The sequence below is a fragment of the Rhinolophus sinicus genome, chromosome 16 (genome assembly GCF_057876585.1).
Source record: "Rhinolophus sinicus isolate RSI-liver-muscle chromosome 16, RSI-T2T, whole genome shotgun sequence".
Taxonomy (NCBI): domain Eukaryota; kingdom Metazoa; phylum Chordata; class Mammalia; order Chiroptera; family Rhinolophidae; genus Rhinolophus; species Rhinolophus sinicus.
In genome coordinates, this window is record NC_142516.1 from 94,205,512 (window position 1) to 94,225,809 (window position 20,298).

A 20,298-nucleotide genomic window follows, 5' to 3' on the forward strand; every position below is an offset into this window, starting at 1 on the left:
ATTAAGTAACAAATGTCTCTGCAGTGCTGAAATGCTGAGAGAGGTTATTTTGCTGCATTATAACTGAATCATGCAACTCCTTTTAAAATTGACTTTGAACACGAGGAACAGTATAACCACACACAATATCATTATGTAAGGTGCTCACTTTTACTTTAAGATGTCTACATTTTTAAAAGCTGAAGTTGGAGCTCACACCTTTCTTGATAAGTTTATCTGTATTTTGAAATACTAAAACTTTGACAATTCTGCAGCAATGATTACTCTCATTTTGTGTGAGATACTGCAATTCTTATTTTCCAAGGTAGAAAGATACTTTCACAGCACTGCCCACTGCTCTCAACTCACCGATACTGACCAGGCTCTGGGAACACGAGGGGCCGTACCTGTAGGGTGTGAGAATATTCAGGGGAGGTGGCTTATCACTCTGGTTGTAGATGTCAGCAACCGGGTTAGGAATACTGTTCTTTGAAACCACCTGCTGGTCTTGGACTGTGGAACTTTTGAAAGCTTTTTTCATGTTGATGTCCTGTAGTGACACTATTTGGAGAAAAGTCCCCCAAGGTGAGTTATATGGAAAGATTTTCACTGTTTAGAAATAAGTATAATTTGAATCACAGTCATAAACATCTCCTAGAATAACCAAATAATATTTTTTTTGTTTTTCATTTAAAACCATGCTGAAGTAGCATGTACATTCCTTCCTTCTTGTAAGTAACAATTATCTCTGACATGATGTCTTTTTTTTTTGTAGTGACCTCATTACTTCATTGAACTTAATATTAGAGCATCATTCTTTATTTAAATAGCATTTCTCAGAAACCACATAGGAATATAGTTATGAGTGTAACAGGCATGTAAACACATAGATTTGGGTATCCTGGGGGGAGGATAATACCAGTTTAAATATAATACATGTAGGAAAGCCTTCTGCAAAACATACAAAAAACTGTAAAAAAAAAAAAAAGGCATTAAGTTTTTCTGATACAAACATTAAAGATAGCAAAACTTTTCAACATACAGTCCGAGAAATTAAGTAGCACGATATGAAACTATACCGAGGAGTGAGAAACTCAGGGCTGATGATGCTTATTTCTTGTGTTTGTACAAACTTTACATCTCATGTATTAACCCACTGACTCTGACAGACTTTCTGAGGTGGGCCCACTGGTTCGTTGTCCTACTTGACCAATGCAATCAGAGGTGTTAAGTGACTTTTCCAACATCACCCAGCAAAAAAGTGGCAGGCCCCAAGTAGAATAGAGATTTCCTACCTTAGTCAAGTGCGTTTTTTCTTTTTTTTCCTTTTTTTTTTTTTAACTGTAACATCCATGCCAAGTAGAGATGATCGCCAACTTACAATGGTGTGACTTACGATTTTATGATGATGCAAAAGTGATACTTATAATAAATTACACGAGATGGTCAACAATATTCAACACTTAATTATGAAATAGGCTTTGTGCTAGACGATGTTGCCCAAATGTAGGCTAATGTAAGTGTTCTGAGCATGTTTAAGGTAGGCTAGGCTAAGCTTATGGTGTTCGGTAGTTTAGGTGTATTAAATGCTTTTCAACTTAACGATATTTTCCACTTACAATGTGATTGTTGGGATGTAACCCCATTGTAAATCAAAGGGCATCTGTAATAAGGTAACATTTTGATTGGAAAGGGAGTTTAAGGATATGAACTGTACCGCAAAATCCATGAAATTTAATATACGGATTGACCTTTTCCAGTGTAAGGTTTATCACAAGCATTTCAATTGCAAAAAAATTGAAGGAAGATAAATACTTAAAAATCACTTGTGATACAAATTTGAAAAGTGAATGATTGATTTAAGATGCTACAAATTCTTTTTCTGAATAGACCAAGTAGTTATTAAGATTTTAATTTTTAAAAATAAAACGTAATTTAAAACATCACATTAAAAAGAGCATGTCTTTCGCTCCCCAATTATTGGTGGAAAAGTCAGTGAGAATGTTTATAATGAATGTTAAAATTTCAATGTTATACATTTTTGTTAAATTTTTAATTCACTAATTTAATTTTGAGCTTTGAAAAAGTCCTGAACATAAGCAGACATTTTTTAGAATGAAGGATGAATTCCATAAATAACCACATTAAAAAAAATAAAACTTTTATTTTCTTTTACTAATATTATTATAGATGGAAAAATCAGATGCTAGGATCATTTTAATTCAGTAAGAGAAACTGTAACTAACATATAAAAGAAAAAATAATTTTAAATCTGAACATTTTTCTTAAAGTAAATATGAAATGGCATTTCTTGTACTTTTTTACAGATTTTTCCCCCCCATCTAATCTCAAGCCTTTATTCAAAAGATACAGAAAGTGAAACTTTTAAAACAGAATTGTGGAGTTTTAACTTTGTTGAAATGGCCACAATTTCAGGGTTTATCACCAAAATGATTACAGTTAACTACACAGTGCTTGCCAATGTTAACATTATTTTAAGACTCCGAAGTCTAAAGGCTTTCAGTAAATGCTATTTCTGAGAAGTTAAGTCAGCAGTATCGCCACGATTATTCACAGGCATTAACCCTAACAAGAATACAGGGGGAAGCCTCCATTCCCTTGCTCTCCATGCAAAACCCGCCCTTTTAGTTGGACTCTCGGGAGTGATTCTGTTATTTTTAGGTTAAAACAAAGAATCTTTAACATAACTACCAATAACCTACATTATGTTTTCTAATATTGAATGCATTCAAAGAATTCTTTAAAACAAACACTATATGTGTGGTTTTTTTTTAAACAGAGTATGAGATACACAAGATATGACTCTTTTAATCACTAATTAACCCAATATTGTGGGTTCCCCCAACCCCCACTATTATTCTAGTGAAAGACTAGATGAAATATCAGCATATTATCCCTAGGAAAAAGCAGTAATTACCCTGCAATTAATTACTACTGTCTTGTCAACATCACTTCTAACTCATTGCTTTCACGCAATTACCTACCCTCTTCCACTGTTGAATCCAGCTGGGTAACTTTGACAGCAAGGCGATCAATTCTGTCTTGAAGAGAATTGGCTCTGATGTAAAAGTTGTTAGCCTCATTGAACAACTCACCAAATATGTCTTCAGCATGTTTGCCTATATAAGAAAACGAATGGAGAAAGCCATGCGTTAACTGCTGCAACGGCCTTCACACCTTCTCACTAAAGCTGATTACTGGCAACACACGGAATGCTGTCAAATGATTATAAAAATAGTGTCACAGTCAACAGCCTTTAGAAATTTTTGAAAATGTATTAGGGATGTTCATACATACCCGAAATGGACTTGAAGTTGCAGAATTTAAAAATACCCCAAATAGTATAGAAATTTTAGTTAATTGCTAAATGCGCCATCACCCAAGTTGTTTTCCATTAAACTGAACTTCTTTGGGAAAAAAAAAGTAACTCTCATTTTGCATGCTTTATGTCTAACTAGGATCTCAGGACCTAAACTTTCCTCTTTCTTCCCAAGATAATTCAATAAATCACGTTAGTTTCTAACTTCAGTGTTTTTATCTCACGACTGGAAACATTAGATGTCTTACATTGTGCCTAACACGTTCCAATGGCATTAAATTGTTCTAATTCACATTCGGAAATCTAGGCAAATAGCACTGACTCTGGCCCTCCGGGAAAATCCGTATTTTGAACGCTTAGTTACATTTTTCTGTATGGATCACCTCTACATTCTTGTGAATGCTGGACACAATCACTTTTCTTAAAGTGTAATTGGTAACATTTCTGAAAATCTGACAGCAAGACAGGCATTATATCTGCTCATGTTGACTTTCCACATCCCAACACCATTCCTTTATTCATTCAACAAACATTTAATAACTGCCTACTCTGAGTGTGCCAGGCACCTCTGCATCCTATCTCCTCTGACAGAGCGACCACTTTTTAAAATAAACTTTATTTTTAAGAACAGTTTTAGGTTCATAGAAAAACTCAGCAAAGAGCGCAGCGAGTTCCATATACCTCCTGCCCCACCCTTTAGCCTCCCCCACTGTCAACGTCCCCACCAGAGTGGTGCATTTATTATAACTGATGAGCCCACACTGACCCATCATTATCATCCAAAGTCCAGCTTCCACTACGGTTCACTCTTGGTGTCGTACATTCTGTGGGTCTGGACATATGCAGAATGGTGTGATCCCACCTTTACGAGGTCTGACAATTAAGTTTGCGAACTTGTTGCAACGCTGTTGCTAACCCTTTTTTGACAGCAGAGGGATTATTCATTATGAATTTGTACCAATTGGACAAACAGTTAACCAAGTTTACTATTTGGAAATGCTGAAAAGGCTGCATGAAAAAGTTAGACAAAAACGACCTGAACTTTTCGCCAACAATTCATGGCTCTTGCATCACGACAATGCACCAGCTCACATGGCACTGTCTGTGAGGGAGTTTTTAGCCAGTAAACAAATAACTGTATTGGAAAACCCTCCCTACTCACCTGCTCTGGCCCCCAATGATTTCTTTCTTTACCCAAAGATAAAGGAAACAATGAAAGGGAGACATTTTGATGACATTCAGGACATCAAGGGTAATACGATGACAGCTTTGATGGCCATTCTAGAAAAGACTTCCAAAATTGCTTTGAAAGGTGGACTAGGCACTGGCATCGGTGCATAGCTTCCGAAGGGCAGTACTTCGAAGGTGACTGTAGTGATATTCAGCAATGAGGTGTGCAGCACTTTTTCTAGGATGAGTTCGTGAACTTAATTGTCTGACTTTATATAGTATCACTCAGAGCAGTTTCACCAAACATCCCCAATGCTCCACCTCATCCCCACTCAGCCCCTGGCACCCACTGATGTTTTTCTGTCTCCATAGCTTTGCCTTTCCCAGAATGTCATATAATTGGAATTACGTAGTATTGAGCCTCTTGGATTGGCTTCTTTCACTTAACATGCATTTAAGCTTCTTCCATGTCTTTTCATGGCTGATAAGCTCATTCCTTTTTCTTACTGAATAATGGCCCATTGTCTGGATGGACCACCATTCATTTATCCATTTACCTACTGAAGGACATCTTGGTTGCTTCCAGTCACAACTGTGAATAAACATTTGGGGGCAGATGTTTGTGTGGATAAACAACAAGAAGCACAAGTGCTGGATCATGTGGTTCGAGTATGTTTCATTTTATAAGAAGCAGCCAAACTGTCTGCCAAAGTGGCCGTATCAGTTTGCATTTCCACCAGCAATGAATGGGAGTTCCTGTTGCTCCACACGCTCACCAGCATTTGGTGTTGTCAGTGTTCTCTTTTAAATTAGCATTTCCCCACTGACATATGAGGAGGAGCATCTTTTCCTATGTTTTTTTTTGCCATTTTCATATCTTCTTTGGCGGGGTGTCTACTCAGGTCTTTTCCCCATTGTTTAATCATGTTGTTAGTTTTCTTATTGCTTAATTTTATTATTGTTGAATTTTAAGAGTTCTTTCTATGTTTGGATAGCCCTTCATCAGATTATGTCCTTTGCAAATATTTCTCCTAGTCTGTGGCTGTCTTCTTATTCTCTTAACAGTGTCTTTTGCAGAGCAGAAGTTTTTAATTTTAATGAAATCCAGCTTATCAATTATTTCTTTCATTTGTTACACCTTTGGTGTTATATCTAAAAAAGTCATCACTACAAGTCATCCAGATAGTCTCTTATGTTCTCTTCTAAGAGTTTTATAGTTTTATATTTAGGTCTGTGGTCCATTTTGAGTTAACTCTTGTGAAGGGTGTAAGGTCCATGTGTAGACCTACCATTTTTTTTTATTTGCGTATTGTATCAATTTATCTCTCAAATGAAAAGAGAACCTGAACCTTCTAGGAAGAAAACTTCCTTGGAGCCAGAATAACTGTAATGCTTTTTCACAGTTTATACAGTACTCTCATCTCCACTTTCCAGACTCTGCTGTAATCCACATACCACACCCTCTGTGAGAGTAAGAACCATGTCTGTCTGTCCCAGCTGTAGCCCAGCCCTAGAACAATGCCTCCTGGCACACACGTGTTCAAGGACTGAGTGAGCTCATGAGGTAAACACGGAATTACTGCTTTCATCTTCCAGATGGCTAAACTGAGCACCAGAAAGGTGTCCTGTCCAAACCTCATGACTAGTAAGTGGGAGAAATAGAAGAAACAAAAACTTGGTCTTTTAACTTCTCATTCCTCGCTTTTATCATGTATTTCCATGAACTTCCTTGGCTAGAAATTAGCAACTTCCAGGAATTATTTCAGGCCACAAGACACTTGGTAATTTCCTGTTTACTTAATAAAATGAACTACAATATTTTGCTGCTTAAGTGGTCTTATAGACACTAGATAAGCATTTCTTATGAATTTAAAATTAGCATGATTTTATAAATTCTAATTGTGTAACTGTGTTAACAAACGGAACTTTCTCTTAAAAAAATAAGAGCAACAAAGAAATACACCAATAAAAACACCAACCCATTCCATCCTCTGCCAAAAATAGGGGAAAAATCCCAGACTCCAGATTTCAGCTGTTTCCTTAAAGCGATGTATCTATAGTATGGTCCCCTGCAGTCGTTTAAAATTCTGCCAACACTTCCCACCCCTACAATATACAAAATAGTTCCAAAAAGGCAAAGAAATAAAGTCTTCACTCAAATTATATGTTTTTAAACACTAGAGCTAGATGTGCTATCCGGAATTAATGTTTGCTGCCTTATAAACTCTTTCCTGAGCACTGGACCTGTGTATCTAATTAGCTAATGGAGGTCTCCCATGTTATGTCCATGTCCAATCCTGTACAAGCTCTAGTACGAATTCATTTTCACATTGACTCCAACCTGCACGGCCCATGTTGAAAGGCATCAACCATCCAAAATGAAGCCCAAGCAAAAAACAGCGCCACCTGTGACTGCCCCCTCCCTCTACAGCTCACAGAACACCGAATCTCATCACTTCTATCCCCGCCACCCTCTTAGCTCACACCCTCCTTGTTTCCCTCCTGAATTACATCAGCAGTTTTGTTTTCTCTGCTTTCAGGTTCGCCTCCCACTCTCATACTGCTGCTAACTGTTCCTTCGAAAAGCAAGATTGGACTGGGTCCTTTCTATTTAAATCCCCCATTGTCCCTCATCATCTCAAGATAAAAATCTAAGCCTCTCAGTGGGATACAGAAGGCCCTGGGCACCTCATCTCTGCCCTTTCTTTGTGCTCCAATCAGAAAAATCACTTGCAGTCCCTAAACCCTCCCCACTTTCTCAAAGATCCTGACACACCTTTGCATGATCAAATTTTCCATGCCTGTCATCTCACTCAGCATAAAAGCCAAGGGCCAGGTAGCAGCTTGTAATGTCCTAGGTGCTGTGCTCTAACTCCACGTACCTTGCCGGCCTCGTCAACCATCACCCTCTCCGTCGCATATTCCACTCCAGAGACACTGGCTCCTCCTGTTTCTCAGACATGCCGATCACATCCCCTCTCCTCAGGCTTCTGCTGTTCCTGCTCCTGCTGCTGGACCATTTTAATCCCAGAGATTCACATGGTTTGCTGCCTCACCTCATCCAGGTCTACCCAAATGTCACCTTCTAAGTGAGACTTTCTCTCGCAACCCTAGCTAAATGGCAGTCACCTTAAAACACACACACACACACACACACACACACCTTTATCTCCTCCCTGCTGCATTTTTCGCCTTAGTACTTACCAACATGGAATAAATTATACACTTGTACTTATTCATCTCATTTCCAGTCTCCTTCCACGACAATGCACGATCCAAAAGGACAAGGGCTCTCTTCGGTCCTGTATCAATCCCCAAGGTCTAGGGCATGCCTGGCTTATACATAATAGAGGCTCAAAAAGATTTTGGAATAAATGAATAAAAATGCACTAACTTGAAAATCAATCCTTCAGGATGTGGACTGAGTTCTGTAAGGTCAGGTGCCCCTCTCCGTGTTCCCACAATACCCTACGCATACCCCAATCACAGACCTCATCATATAACTCTAATCCTAAGCTCTCTGAAGGTATGAACTCTGCCTGTTAGCTCGGCACTGTGCTGAGCCAGTGCTTGGTGAGTATCTCTTCACTGAAACACACGGTATATTCCAGCGTTTTCCTGTTAACAGGTTACACACCCAACAGAGGCTCCCTGTTCAAGTAAAGTCTGGGAAATGCTGGGCTAAAAAGATTAAATGTGTTTCTATGCCTTGGGGCATCACAAAATCTCTACTGTGCTAATGTGCATTAGGAATGCCAGGGAAGCATCTAGCGTACCATGTTTTCAAACTGACTGGGCCTGGAAACACCTAATAACTACTGTCTTATGAAGCCCATTTGGGGAAAAGTCTGCCCCGTCAAATGGATGATCTGTAGACAAACACCGCGTTCCATAATGCTTTAAATCCAAGTCCATCAGTGGTTGATTTTGAATGTCAGACATAGCCAAATGTAACCCACTAAATTATGTTTTTCTACTTGACCGTTCATAGTTTAAAAAAAAAAAATTCCAGTGCCACTCCAAAAAAAAATCCCGTTCTTTTCCCTTCAGCTATGCAGAAATCTAGTTAATAAGGACAGTATATACCACCAAGCATATGGGAGTAACTAACAGTCTCTTACAAAAATCCCTCCAGCATTCTCAAACCACAGAAACTATTGTTAAGAACCACACTCGAATAGCTCAGCTGGTTAGAGTGCGGTGCTGCTAACACTAAGGTTGCCGGTTTGATCCCCACATGGGCCACTGTGAGCTGCGCCCTCCTTAAAATTAATCAATCAAAACAAACAAACAAACAAACAAACAACCCACCCTCTGCGATATGCTATATAAGTTATAAAGGATAAATAGTATGTGCATTCTACCTTCAGGGCTTAACCTTATTTGAAAAAAAATGCAATTGATACTATACTCCCATTAGAAGTTCTCGATTTATAAAAAGAAACAGAAATTAAGGACTTGCATACCAAAGCTTTCGCCAGCTGCTGAAAGCTGACAAGTGACTAAAGAGAAGAAAGTAGAAGGAACTATATTTACTGATGAACAAGAATAAAATGTTGCAATTACAGTATTCGGTTTTGCAAACAGCAACTCATTTGCAAAGCTTGATTTTACTCACTTTCAATGACAAGTCTATTTATAACTAAATTACAATAATTTTGAATTGATTTAAGGACCACACTCAGGTAAGTGCAATTTATTCATTCTTTAGTGACAAAGAATCCTGTGTGGATTTATTAGGACCATTTGAACTTGTGTCCAAGTATGTCAGGTCGAGAAGTATGCCTCCACACTACCAAAGCATAAAATTACGCATGGATTTTCAATTGTATTTAAGATTCAGTGGAAACAACCAGTGTGTCTGTTATGAGTCCCTTCCTGTGGAACAAGAAACCAGTCATAACAAGGTCCTTCAGAAATTTTAACACACACATCTAGCACCTAGATCTCGGTTTGTCAAGATTTTGGCTTTTCATTCTCCACTAAAAGAAATGTGTCTTCTTGGAAAATGACTAGTTCTAGGGCTGAAGGTGGAAAAGTACATGATGAGCTTAAAATGTCTTACGGTGCTTTTCTAAAAAAAAGAAAAAGTAAAGAAATACTCAGAGAGTGGTGAGGACATATCAAAAGGACACAGGAGCCAGCCTGAAAGGGCTCCACCTGGCCAAATCTGGGAAAATGTGAGCATGAAAATACCTAATAAAGATAACGGATTATAACTCATACAATAAAATAAGAATCCACGAGTCCATACGGCTATAAATGAATGAATGAATGAATAATCAGGAAAGAAGTGAAAGCACTTACAGCAGAATTCCAAGTAGTAAATGTAGAAGAAATTAGGGAAGGACACAAATCACCAGTCTGCCACTACTGCAATAATGTGTTTCGGGCAAGAGTCATCAATGGATGCTCAGACTAGCCGGTAGAGGTGGGATGGGAACAGGTTATATTACATAGTCTCCAAGTGTCTCCCATAGATACTTAGTAATTAATTACACTGGGGCGGGGTTGGGGTGGGGGAAGGACTGGACGACAGGACTTCACATTAGCAAAACCTACAGACAAAACATTAACCAAGTGATCCAAATTAACACGGGCATTTATGGGACAAGCAGACAATTTGTGTCGTCACTTTGATAGTCCTGCCATATCCTAAATCTGATTTAATCATGAGGAAACATCAGAAGATATAGACCAAGGGACATTCCACAAAATAAATGGCTGACTCCCTTCAAAAATATCAAGTCACAAAAGTCAAAGACTGAGGAACTGTTCCAGATTAAAGGATATATATGTACACACACACACACACACACACACACACACACACACACACACACATTGGGGAAGAGGCAGGAGGAGAAAGGAGGGTAGGTGGAAAAGAGGAGTCTCTGAGTTAAAAAAAAGTGTGGTAAAATAATATATGGGTGAAAGTTTATGAAAATTCTTTGTACTGTGTTTGAGCTTTCTGTAAGACTGAAATCATTTCAAAATAAAAAGTTAAAAAAGAAATTTTATTATAGTACTTGTAATAAAATCCACAAAATAACAAGCCATAATTAGTGGGCCTTAAGTTTGTTTTTTTGTTTTTAAAGTTTTGTTTTTTTCTACTATGAAAGCAATTCATGCTTATATGTATAGAAAATATGGAAAAGTAAACAGTAGGAAAAATGGCCCAAAGTCCAATCTAGGACATCTGCTGCTAACATTTTGATTTCTTTTGTCTTTGCTGTGTTTATAAGCCTGTATAAAAGTCAGAAAACACAGTATTACACCCTAATTCTTTGAAGTGTCTTTCTGAGTATAAATGTAATACATGCTCATAGTAGAAAAGTTGGAAAACTCAGAAAAATAAAAAGTAAAAAATGTGACCCATAGTTAACTACAGTGCACTTTTTAATATACTTCTTTATAATACTCTAAGCATTTTATAAGATCTAAAATAAAAGATGTTGATTATTAAATATTTGCTGTCAGTTTATTCAGCAAATATTTATTAAGCACCCACTGTCTACCAGGCACTTAAAGATACAGCAGTGAATACGGCCACAAAGCTTGCATCCTACACAGACAACAAACAGGCAGACGATGTGTCACGTGATGATAAGCCTTATGAAGAGAATATGACAGGAAGGGAAGAGAGAGTGGTAGAAAGAGGTTGGTACTTGGCCACTAAATGCCACCTAAGTGATACGGGAACCATGTGGGTATCTGGGGAGACACCGTCGAGGCAGAAGGCAGAAACACGCTTGGGTGGAGAGCAGCCCCAAGGAGCCCATTGAGTGGAGGGACAGGTGGGAGAAGAGGACAGAGAAATAAATGCCCTCCCCTTCAGGGGTAGGTGACTAGCGCAAAGCGGGTGGGGGGTCAGACAGGGGCTCCTGCAGAGCAGTGGGAGACCTCGTGGCTTGGGTTAGAAGAACAGCAGTGGGGTTGCTAACAGGTGTACAGATTTGGTACATATCTTGAAAATAGCTGGTATGACAGAAGGGAAAGACAAATCAATAGCAAGTGGAAGAGTAGCGTTCCCATTTGCTAATAGAAAAGAGGGGCGGCAAAGAGAGGAAAGAAACCATTACTTCACTATTAGACATGTTGCGTTTGAGATGACCGTTAGAAATCCAAGTGAAGATGGCCAGCAGGCAGTTGTATGTGCAAGTTTGAAATCTCAGGGACAGGTCTGAACTGAGGACACAAATTTGGAAGTCTCAGGTGAGCTTTCTGTTGCTCAGCAGTCCTGCTATGATTCCTGTTACGGAATTAGTTTTCCTGCTCTTAGAGTGCCTATTTCATATCATCTCTTTCCACCTCAAACTTCCCCACTGAGCTGATGACCTTGCTTCTCGTTTCACTGGGGAAAGAAAAGTAGTCAGAGGAGGACAAAACATCCCTTCTCTGGTGTGCCTCTGCCTGCGTGCCCTGCTTGGTTAAGTTTATTCCTAGGTATTTTATTCTTTTTGCTGCAATTGCAAAAGGAATTGTTTTTTGTATTTCTTTTTCTGAGATTTCATTGTTAGTATATAGGAATGCAATGGACTTTTGTATGTTGATTTTGTAGCCAGCAACTTTACCGTATTCGTTGATTGTTTCTAATAGCTTTTTGGTGGAGTCTTTAGGGTTTTCTATATACATAGCATCATGTTGTCTGCAAAGAGTGACAATTTAACTTCTTCATTCCCAATTTGGATGGCTTTTATTTCTTTCTCTTGCCTGATTGCTCTGGCAAGGACTTCCAACACTATGTTGAAAAACAGAGGTGATAGGGGACAGCCCTGTTGTGTTCCTGAACGTAGAGCAAAGGGCTTCAGTTTTTCACCATTAATTATGAGATTAGCTGAGGGTTTGTCATACATGGCTTTTAATATGTTAAGGTATTTTCCTTCTATACCTATTTTATTAAGTGTTTTAATCATAAATGGATGTTGTATCTTGTCAAATGCTTTTTCTGCATCAATTGATATAATCATATGATTTTTGTCCTTTATTTTGTTTATGTGATGTGTCACATTGAAGGATTTGCGGACGTTGAACCATCCTTGTACCCCGGGGATGAACCCCACTTGGTCGTGATGAATAATGTTTTTAATGCATTGTTGCATTCGATTTGCTAGAATTTTGTTTAGGATTTTTGCATCTGTATTCATCAGAGATATTGGTCTGTAGTTTTCTTTTTTTGTGCTGTCCTTACCAGCTTTTGGTATCAGGGTAATGTTGGTCTCATAAAATGAGTTAGGGAGTACTGTCTCTTCTTCAATTTTTTGGAAGAGTTTGAGCAGGATTGGTATTAGAGCCTCTTTGAAGGTTTGGTAGAATTCACTAGTGAAGCCAGCTGGTCCAGGACTTTTGCTTTTGGGAAGGTTTTGGATGGCTGATTCAATTTCGTTACTGGTGATTGGTCTATTTAGATTTTCCAGTTCTTCATGGTTCAGCCTAAGAAGGCTATATGCTTCGGAGAACTTGTCCATTTCTTCTAGGTTATTGGATTTGGTGGCATATAGTCCTTCATAGTATTCTTGGATGATCCTTTGTATTTCTGTGGTGTCCGTGATAACTTCCCCTTTTTCATTTCTGATTTTGTTAATTAGTGTCTTCTCTCTTTTTATCTTAGTGAGTCTAGCCAAGGGTTTGTCAATTTTGTTAATCTTTTCAAAGAACCAGCTCTTTGTCACATTAATTTTTTCTATTGTCTTTTTATTCTCTAGTTCATTTAGTTCTGCTCTGATTTTTGTTATTTCCTTTCTTCTGCTGACCTTGGGTTTCATTAGTTCTTCTTTTTCTAGTTCTTTAAGTATAACGTGAGTTTACTTGGGATTTTTCTTGTTTCTTGAGATAGGCCTGTAATGATATAAATTTCCCTCTTGAAACTGCCCTCGCTGTGTCCCAAAAATTTTTATAGGATGTATTTTCATTGTCATTTGTTTCTATGTATCTTTTGATCTCTCCCCTAATTTCTTCTTTGATCCAGTCATTCTTTAAAAGTATGTTTTTTAATCTCCATGTATTTGTGTTTTTTCCTGCTTTCTTTTTGCAGTTGATATCCAATTTCAAAGCCTTGTGATCAGAGAATATGCTTGGTATGATTTCAATCTTCTTAAATTTGCTGAGGCTGATTTTATGTCCCAATATACGGTCTATCTTTAAGAATATTCCATGTACACTAGAAAAAAATGTATAGTCTGATGTTTTAGGATGAAGTGCTCTATATGTCAATTATGTCCATTTCATCTAATGTGTCATTTAGGGCTGCTATTTCGTTATTTTTCTGTTTAGATGATCTATCCATAGCTATCAATGATGTACTTAAGTCCCCTAGTATAACTGTGTTTTGGTCAATTTCTCCCTTTAGTTCTGTTAGTAGTTGCTTGGTATATTTCGGTGTTCCCTGATTGGGGGCATAAATATTGATGACTGTTATGTCTTCTTGTTGTATAGTCCCCTTTACCATTATGAAATGTCCATCTTTGTCTCTTGTTACCTTTTTCACCCTGAAGTCTGTTTCATCTGATATCAGTATGAATACATCTGATTTTCTCTGGATACCATTTGCTTGGCGTGTCAATTTCCACCCTTTCACTTTGAGTCTATGCTTGTCCTTGTAGCTGAGATGTGTCTCTCAGACAAAGCATATGGTTGGGTTTTGTTTTTTGATCCAATCTGCTACTCTGTGCCTTTTTATTGGTGAGTTCAGTCCATTTACATTTAGGGTGATTATTGATATGTGAGGATTTCCTGTCATTCTATCTTTAGTTTTCTGGTAAGGCTGTGTCTCCATTGTTTCTTTGCCTTTTTGTTGTTGTTTGTTATTCCTGTGTGGTGGTATTCTATGATGTTTCCCTCTGTTTCTTCTTTTATTACAGTATATATTTCAGTTCTGGTTTTTTTTTAAGTGATTACCCTTAAGTTTATGTAAAACAAAGTTTGATATTTAGAGTATTCCATTTTCTTCAGCACACTTACTTTCTCCATTCCCATATTCCGGTTCAGGCCTTTACTCTCCCCGTTTTTATATTTTGGTTACCATAAATTGTACCTGTCAACGGTGGTTGAATAGCCTCCTGTAGTATTTTTTATAGTGCAGGTCGTGTATTAGAAAGTTCCCTCATCTTCTGTATGTCTGGAAAGATCTTTATTCCTCCTTCATATCTAAAGGATATCTTTGCTGGATATATGACTCTTCGCTCATAATTTCTCTCTTTCAATAGTTTGAATATTTGGTTCCACACCCTTCTGGCTTGTAGAGTTTCTGCTGAAAAATCTGATGATAATTTAATGGGCTTTCCTTTGTAGATTACCGTCTTCTTTTCCCTGGCTGCCTTGAGGATTTTTTCTTTGTCGTTGATTTTAGACAGCTTCAATACAATGTGCCTTGGAGAGGGCCTGTTGGGATTGAGGTAATTAGGTATTCTATTTGCTTCCTGGATTCGAGGATCCAATTCTGTCCACAAGTTCAGGAAGTTCTCATCGACAATTTGTTTGAATATATTCTCTGTTCCCTTCTCTCTTTCTTCTCCTTCTGGTATGCCCATTATTCTTATATTGCTCTTTCTGATGGAGTCAGAAAGTTCTCATAGAGTTCTTTCATTTCTTTTAAGTCTCAAGTCTCTTTCTTCTTCCATCTGTCATTTCCATGTTTCTATCTTCGATGTCACTGATTCTTTCCTCCATCTGGTCAACTCTACTACCTAAGCTGGCTATTTCATTCTTAATTTCTTCTATTGAGTTCTTAATCTCCAGAAATTCTATTTGGTTCTTTTTAAAAATTTCAATCTCTGTCATAAAATGCTCATGCTGTTCTTTGATTGTGTTTCTGAGTTCATTAAACTGCCTTTCTGTGTTTTCTTGCATCTCGTTGAGTTTTTTCATAACTGCAATCTTGAATTCTCTGTCATTTAAGTCACATATTTCCATATCTTTAAGTTCCTTTTCTGGAGACTTTTCACTTTCTTTCTGAGTTGTTTTGTTGCCTTGGTTATTCATGGCAATTACTGATTTATTATTTCTCTTCCTAGACATCTACAGGAGTGGCTTCTGCAACAGGTTGATAGGAAGAGATCTTTCGTTTTCTAGTACTTGTTGGTAGAATGTTTTATTTTCTCTCCGACTACAGCCTTTTTTTCTCTCTCACATGGTAGTGCTATGTTTTCTCTGCACTATTCCAGCTTCTCACCCAATGGGGGGGGGGTTCCCTGGGAGATGGGCTTCTCCTCTGTTAATAGTTCGCCTGGGTCACAGGGCACAGTGTCCGTGTTGGTATGAGGAGAATTTTTGAAGTTCCAAAGCTCTTCCTGCATCAGATGCAGAGCCCGTATGTTTCAGCAGTTCTGTTTACTCCTGCAGGGATCTGCCCAGACAGGTGGGGCCAGGGGCGGGGTGAGTTGTGAGAGGTGACCTAGAGCAATGGCGGTGACCACCATGACAGCTGGTCTTGTTTCCACAGCTCCCTCCCCTTCGCCGGAACTAGCTGGGCTGCAAATCTGTGTCTGCGGTCCACAGTTCTCAAAACAGCAAATATTCTGTTCTTTTGATCTGACACTGCTACTGTTCTGTTTCTAGCACCGGGCAGGTGGGGGCGGGGAGAGCTTTGGGAGGGTAGGGAGGGGGCGGCTAGTCTCAGTGCCTAAGGCTTCCATTCTCTGCTTGGCAGTGAGGGCTTAAACCACCGTTTTCAGCCTTCTTCCCTCAGTCTTTTCTCCGAGGTCTCTGCCGTGAGCATTGCATTCAGCTGTGTTATATGCTGTCCCCTCAGCCTTGTGGGTCATAAATGGAGCCCTAGCAGTCCGAGTTCTTCCCTCTCCCACAGCTGCGGTAGTTCCAGGATGCAGCGAGCTCGGAGCACTGAGCTAGGTCTGTGTCTGCACGGCTCCGTCTCCGCACTTCTCCTGTCTCTACTCCCCCGCTCGTGCGATTCGCCCACCTTTAGGTGAATTCAGTAGTGGGCCTCTTTGTCTTGCCTGTCTGCTGTGCAGTGAGTCCTTTGTGGAGTTATTGTTGTTCAATTAGTTGTAAATTCCAGGGGAGCTTTACAGAGGCTTACCTCATGCCGCCATTTTGATGACGTACATCCATTTTTTTTCTTTTGACATTTTACTTACTGTTTTCTGGTTTCCACTGTTTCTGATGATTAAGTCAGCTGTCAATCCTAAAATTGTTCCCGCCCTATTTTGTCCTCTTGCTTCTTTTAGGATTTTCTCTTTATCTTTCTTCTTTTAGAAATATTATGATGTGACCTGATGTGGTTTTCGTTAATTTATACTTCCTGAAATTTGCTGAGCTTCTTGGATCTGCTGGTTGATATCTATCATCAATATTAAAAAATTCTCATCCATATTTCTTCTGCCTTATTCTCCTTCTCTCCTCTTTTTCTGGAACTCCAATTACATATGTATTAAACCATTTGATATTGGCCTATATTTTGAATGTTCTGTTACTGTCTTTTCCTTATTCATTTTCTCTTGTGAATCAGTTTGGATAATTCCTATTGATTTGTCTCCAAGCTCACTGATCTCTTCTGCTTATGCTCAGTCTGCTATTAGGCCATCAAGTGAATTCTTTATATCTAATACTGTATTTTTCTTCTTTTTCTTAAGGGTTTTCAATTTCTTTGTTGAAATTCCTTATTTCTTCATGCATGTTGTTCACCTCGTTCATGCTTTCCTTTAATGTATTTTTTTATTCTTTCTTAGAATTTCCATATCTCTGTTCACATTACCCATCAATTCCTGAAAGTTCTCTACTTTACCATTAGAGCCCTTAGCATATTAATCATATTTATTTTACATTCATGATCTAATAATTCCAACATCCCTGACATATCTCAATTTGGTTCTGATGCTTATTCTGTCTCTTGAAACTTTTTTGCTTTTTGCTCTGTAATATGCTTTTTAATTTGTTTTTTTTTAATTGAAAGCCAATCATCACATGGGTAAAAGAACCTGGGGTATGCAGGCCTTTAGTGATGTATTGGTAAGGTGTGGGGGAAAGGGAGGTGTTCTACTGTCATATGACTTTTTTCCAGCTTTACTGAGGTATAATTGACAAATAAAATTGTATGTATTTAAAATGTACAGTGTGATAATTTGATATGCATACACTGTGACATGATTACCGTCATTAGGTTAATTAACACATCATCACCAGTAAGAACACTTAAGATCCACTCCCTTAGCAAATTTCAAATATACAATACCGTATTTTAAACTATAGTTACCTTGCTATACATTAGATCCCCAGAACTTATTCATATCATAGCTAAAGACTTCTACCCTTGACTAGCATCTCCCATTTCCCCCACCTCCCTCAGCTCCTCTCTTGGTAATAACCATTCTACTCTTTGTTTCCATGAGTTCAACTTATTTTTAGATTCCACATATAAATGAGATCATACAGTATTTGTCTTTTTCTGTCTCAATTATTTCACTTAGCATAATGCCCTCTACGTTCATCCATGTCACAAATGGTGGAATTTCCTACTTTCCCATTGCTGAATATTCCATTGTGTCTGTGTGTGCATGTGTGTGCATGCGTGCATATACAGAAGATGCCAAAAAAATGTACACATATTTTAAGAAAGGAAAATAATTGTATTAAAATTGTAATACTCAATATATACCAAGAACAAAAGATGAATACTAGTCACGTTTGACTTTTGCATTACAAGAGGTACGCAAAGTGGTTACCATCAGTGTCTAGACACTTCTGATTACGGTGAACTACTGCTTGAGTAACGCTGACCAAAGTGTCCACTTGTATCACTGAACATGCTGCTTCAATTTTTTTCCTGAAGTACTGGCATTGTAGCCAGTTTTCTACAGTACACCACATCATTTAAAGTTCCCCGTAGGTAGAAGTCAAGGGGTGTTAAGTTGGAGGTTCTGTTGCATACTCACGCCTCCACTGTTGTACTTCTACAACGTTCTCAAATTTCAAATAGCATTTCAAAATGGTCTTGTGCTCCTCAAATGACAAACGTGTTTCCGCCATTTTCTTTGACCGTCCTGCCTGTCTGTCGCATTGTGACGCTAGCATTCATTTGATTAAAGCCATCTTTTGAGCGAACGTCATACTACACATTGTTACCGTAATTCAATTCAACTTCGAAAAGTAATACACAGATAACATCTCTTAAAATGTATATTCATTTTTTTGGCACCCCTGGCATATATACAGGTAGTTCCCCCCTTACCTATGGTTTCGCTTTCCACAGTTTCAGACTGAAGTAGAGAATGTTTATTCCTATAAAAGAGCATGCTTTACGGAAGAATACTACTTTAGGCTGCTGGTAATCACAATCGTGTACCTGATATGAGAATGATCAGAGTACATTTCTAGAAAAAATATTTAAAAAACTTTAAAATCTTCCTTCAAAGTTTTTAGATGGTCTACTTTAATAACAGTGTAAATCAAAACAAGCAGAAAAAAAATCTATAAATCACTTAAGACACTTTACCACTAAGGCAGGACTGAACATTCTCCAACCTGTGCTCTTAAGAATTATTCTATGTTTATATCCTGCTATGTTGAAACCTATCTCGGGAAGGGAGGAATGAAAAACAACTTAACTCATAATTACTCCTATAGAGCCTGTAAGGAAGTATTTCTGATATTATAGGTCAATCAATGGCTTGGGAAAGTGCTTGCATTACCAACAATTCTGCCTTTGGTGGGGACGGCACTCTTATGACACTTGTCTCCAACTCCCCTGCTGACAGAACTTTTATAGTTTCCTATGTATACATCACTTCTTACCCCCCTTCACTTTCTTTCTATTTTTGTTCATGAGAAATACAAGTATCTCAGTTTGAAGCATTAAAATTTTAAAAATTCCTGCTGCTTCTTCCAGTAAACTTCTGTCCAGATAACATCTATACATTTCCTCTTAACACACCCTTAACCTGCACGGGAACATACTTGTGATCTATCTCTTTGAATCTCCCCTCTCCACCGCCCCCAAATCCCATTGGGCTGAAAACATCCACGAAATCTATTCAGTGCATGCCTTAAAAATATTTAAATCTCTATTCTGAGTAGAACTGTACTCAGTACAATCAATTCATACAACTCCCAATTTCTGATCCAATTACATAAAGCAAATGTATTACAGTGCAGTCTGTTAAAGAAGCATTTTTATGTTTTTTCAGCATTTGATTTGATATGAAACATAATGTGCACCAGAAGGAGTATTAGTTAAAATATTAATCACTTATTAAAATCTGTGAGAAGAAAACAGACTTCCTTTCTCTTACACAATTACTTGAAACATGAAAATTAATGGAAAAATCAAATTTGTAATAATTTTTTTCAATAAAGAGGCATAGTTAAAATTAATGGAGTCTCAAAATTTTGGACCATTTATAAGAACTACCTTTGCTCTTTATGAGGAAGGTGGATGACTTGTAAGATATAAGAAATCTTAAAAATAAAAGATGCCAGAAAGAACCAGAGGTATCTGTGTATGCCAATTTTATACAAGAATTTATGATAGTTCCCCTCCCAAATAAAGAAACAATGTACATGTCCAACAATAGGAAAATGGTAAATAATTAGGGCATATCAATATAATACTATACACTCTAGCTATTAAAAAATGTGTCTTAGAAGAATCAACAAACATGTCTACTACATATTGAGTATAGGCTACAAAGTGTATATATAAGGAAATACCAATTTTATAAAAATATATACAAAGCGTTATCAATGATTTTCTCTGATTAATGAAACTTTTGTAATTTGTTTCCTTTGTGTTTCCCTGTGCTCTATATGTTCTCTATATGCTCTTATTAGTACCATCAAATATAACCAAAAACCTT

The 20,298-nt window shown here is 37.9% G+C and overlaps 1 protein-coding gene across 7 annotated transcripts in view; it reads right to left on the reverse strand.

Moving 5' to 3' along the window:
• Window positions 1–20,298, reverse strand: part of WASF3 (WASP family member 3) — a 128,838-nt gene that overhangs the window by 19,163 nt on the left and 89,377 nt on the right. For all 7 annotated transcript variants that reach the window (XM_088793365.1, XM_088793361.1, XM_088793363.1 and 4 more), the window contains 2 exons: window positions 2,985–3,119; window positions 387–540 (listed from right to left, as the gene is read on the reverse strand). In XM_088793365.1, coding sequence (XP_088649491.1) covers window positions 387–540; window positions 2,985–3,119 — 289 coding nt within the window. The remainder of the gene's footprint in view (window positions 1–386; window positions 541–2,984; window positions 3,120–20,298) is intronic.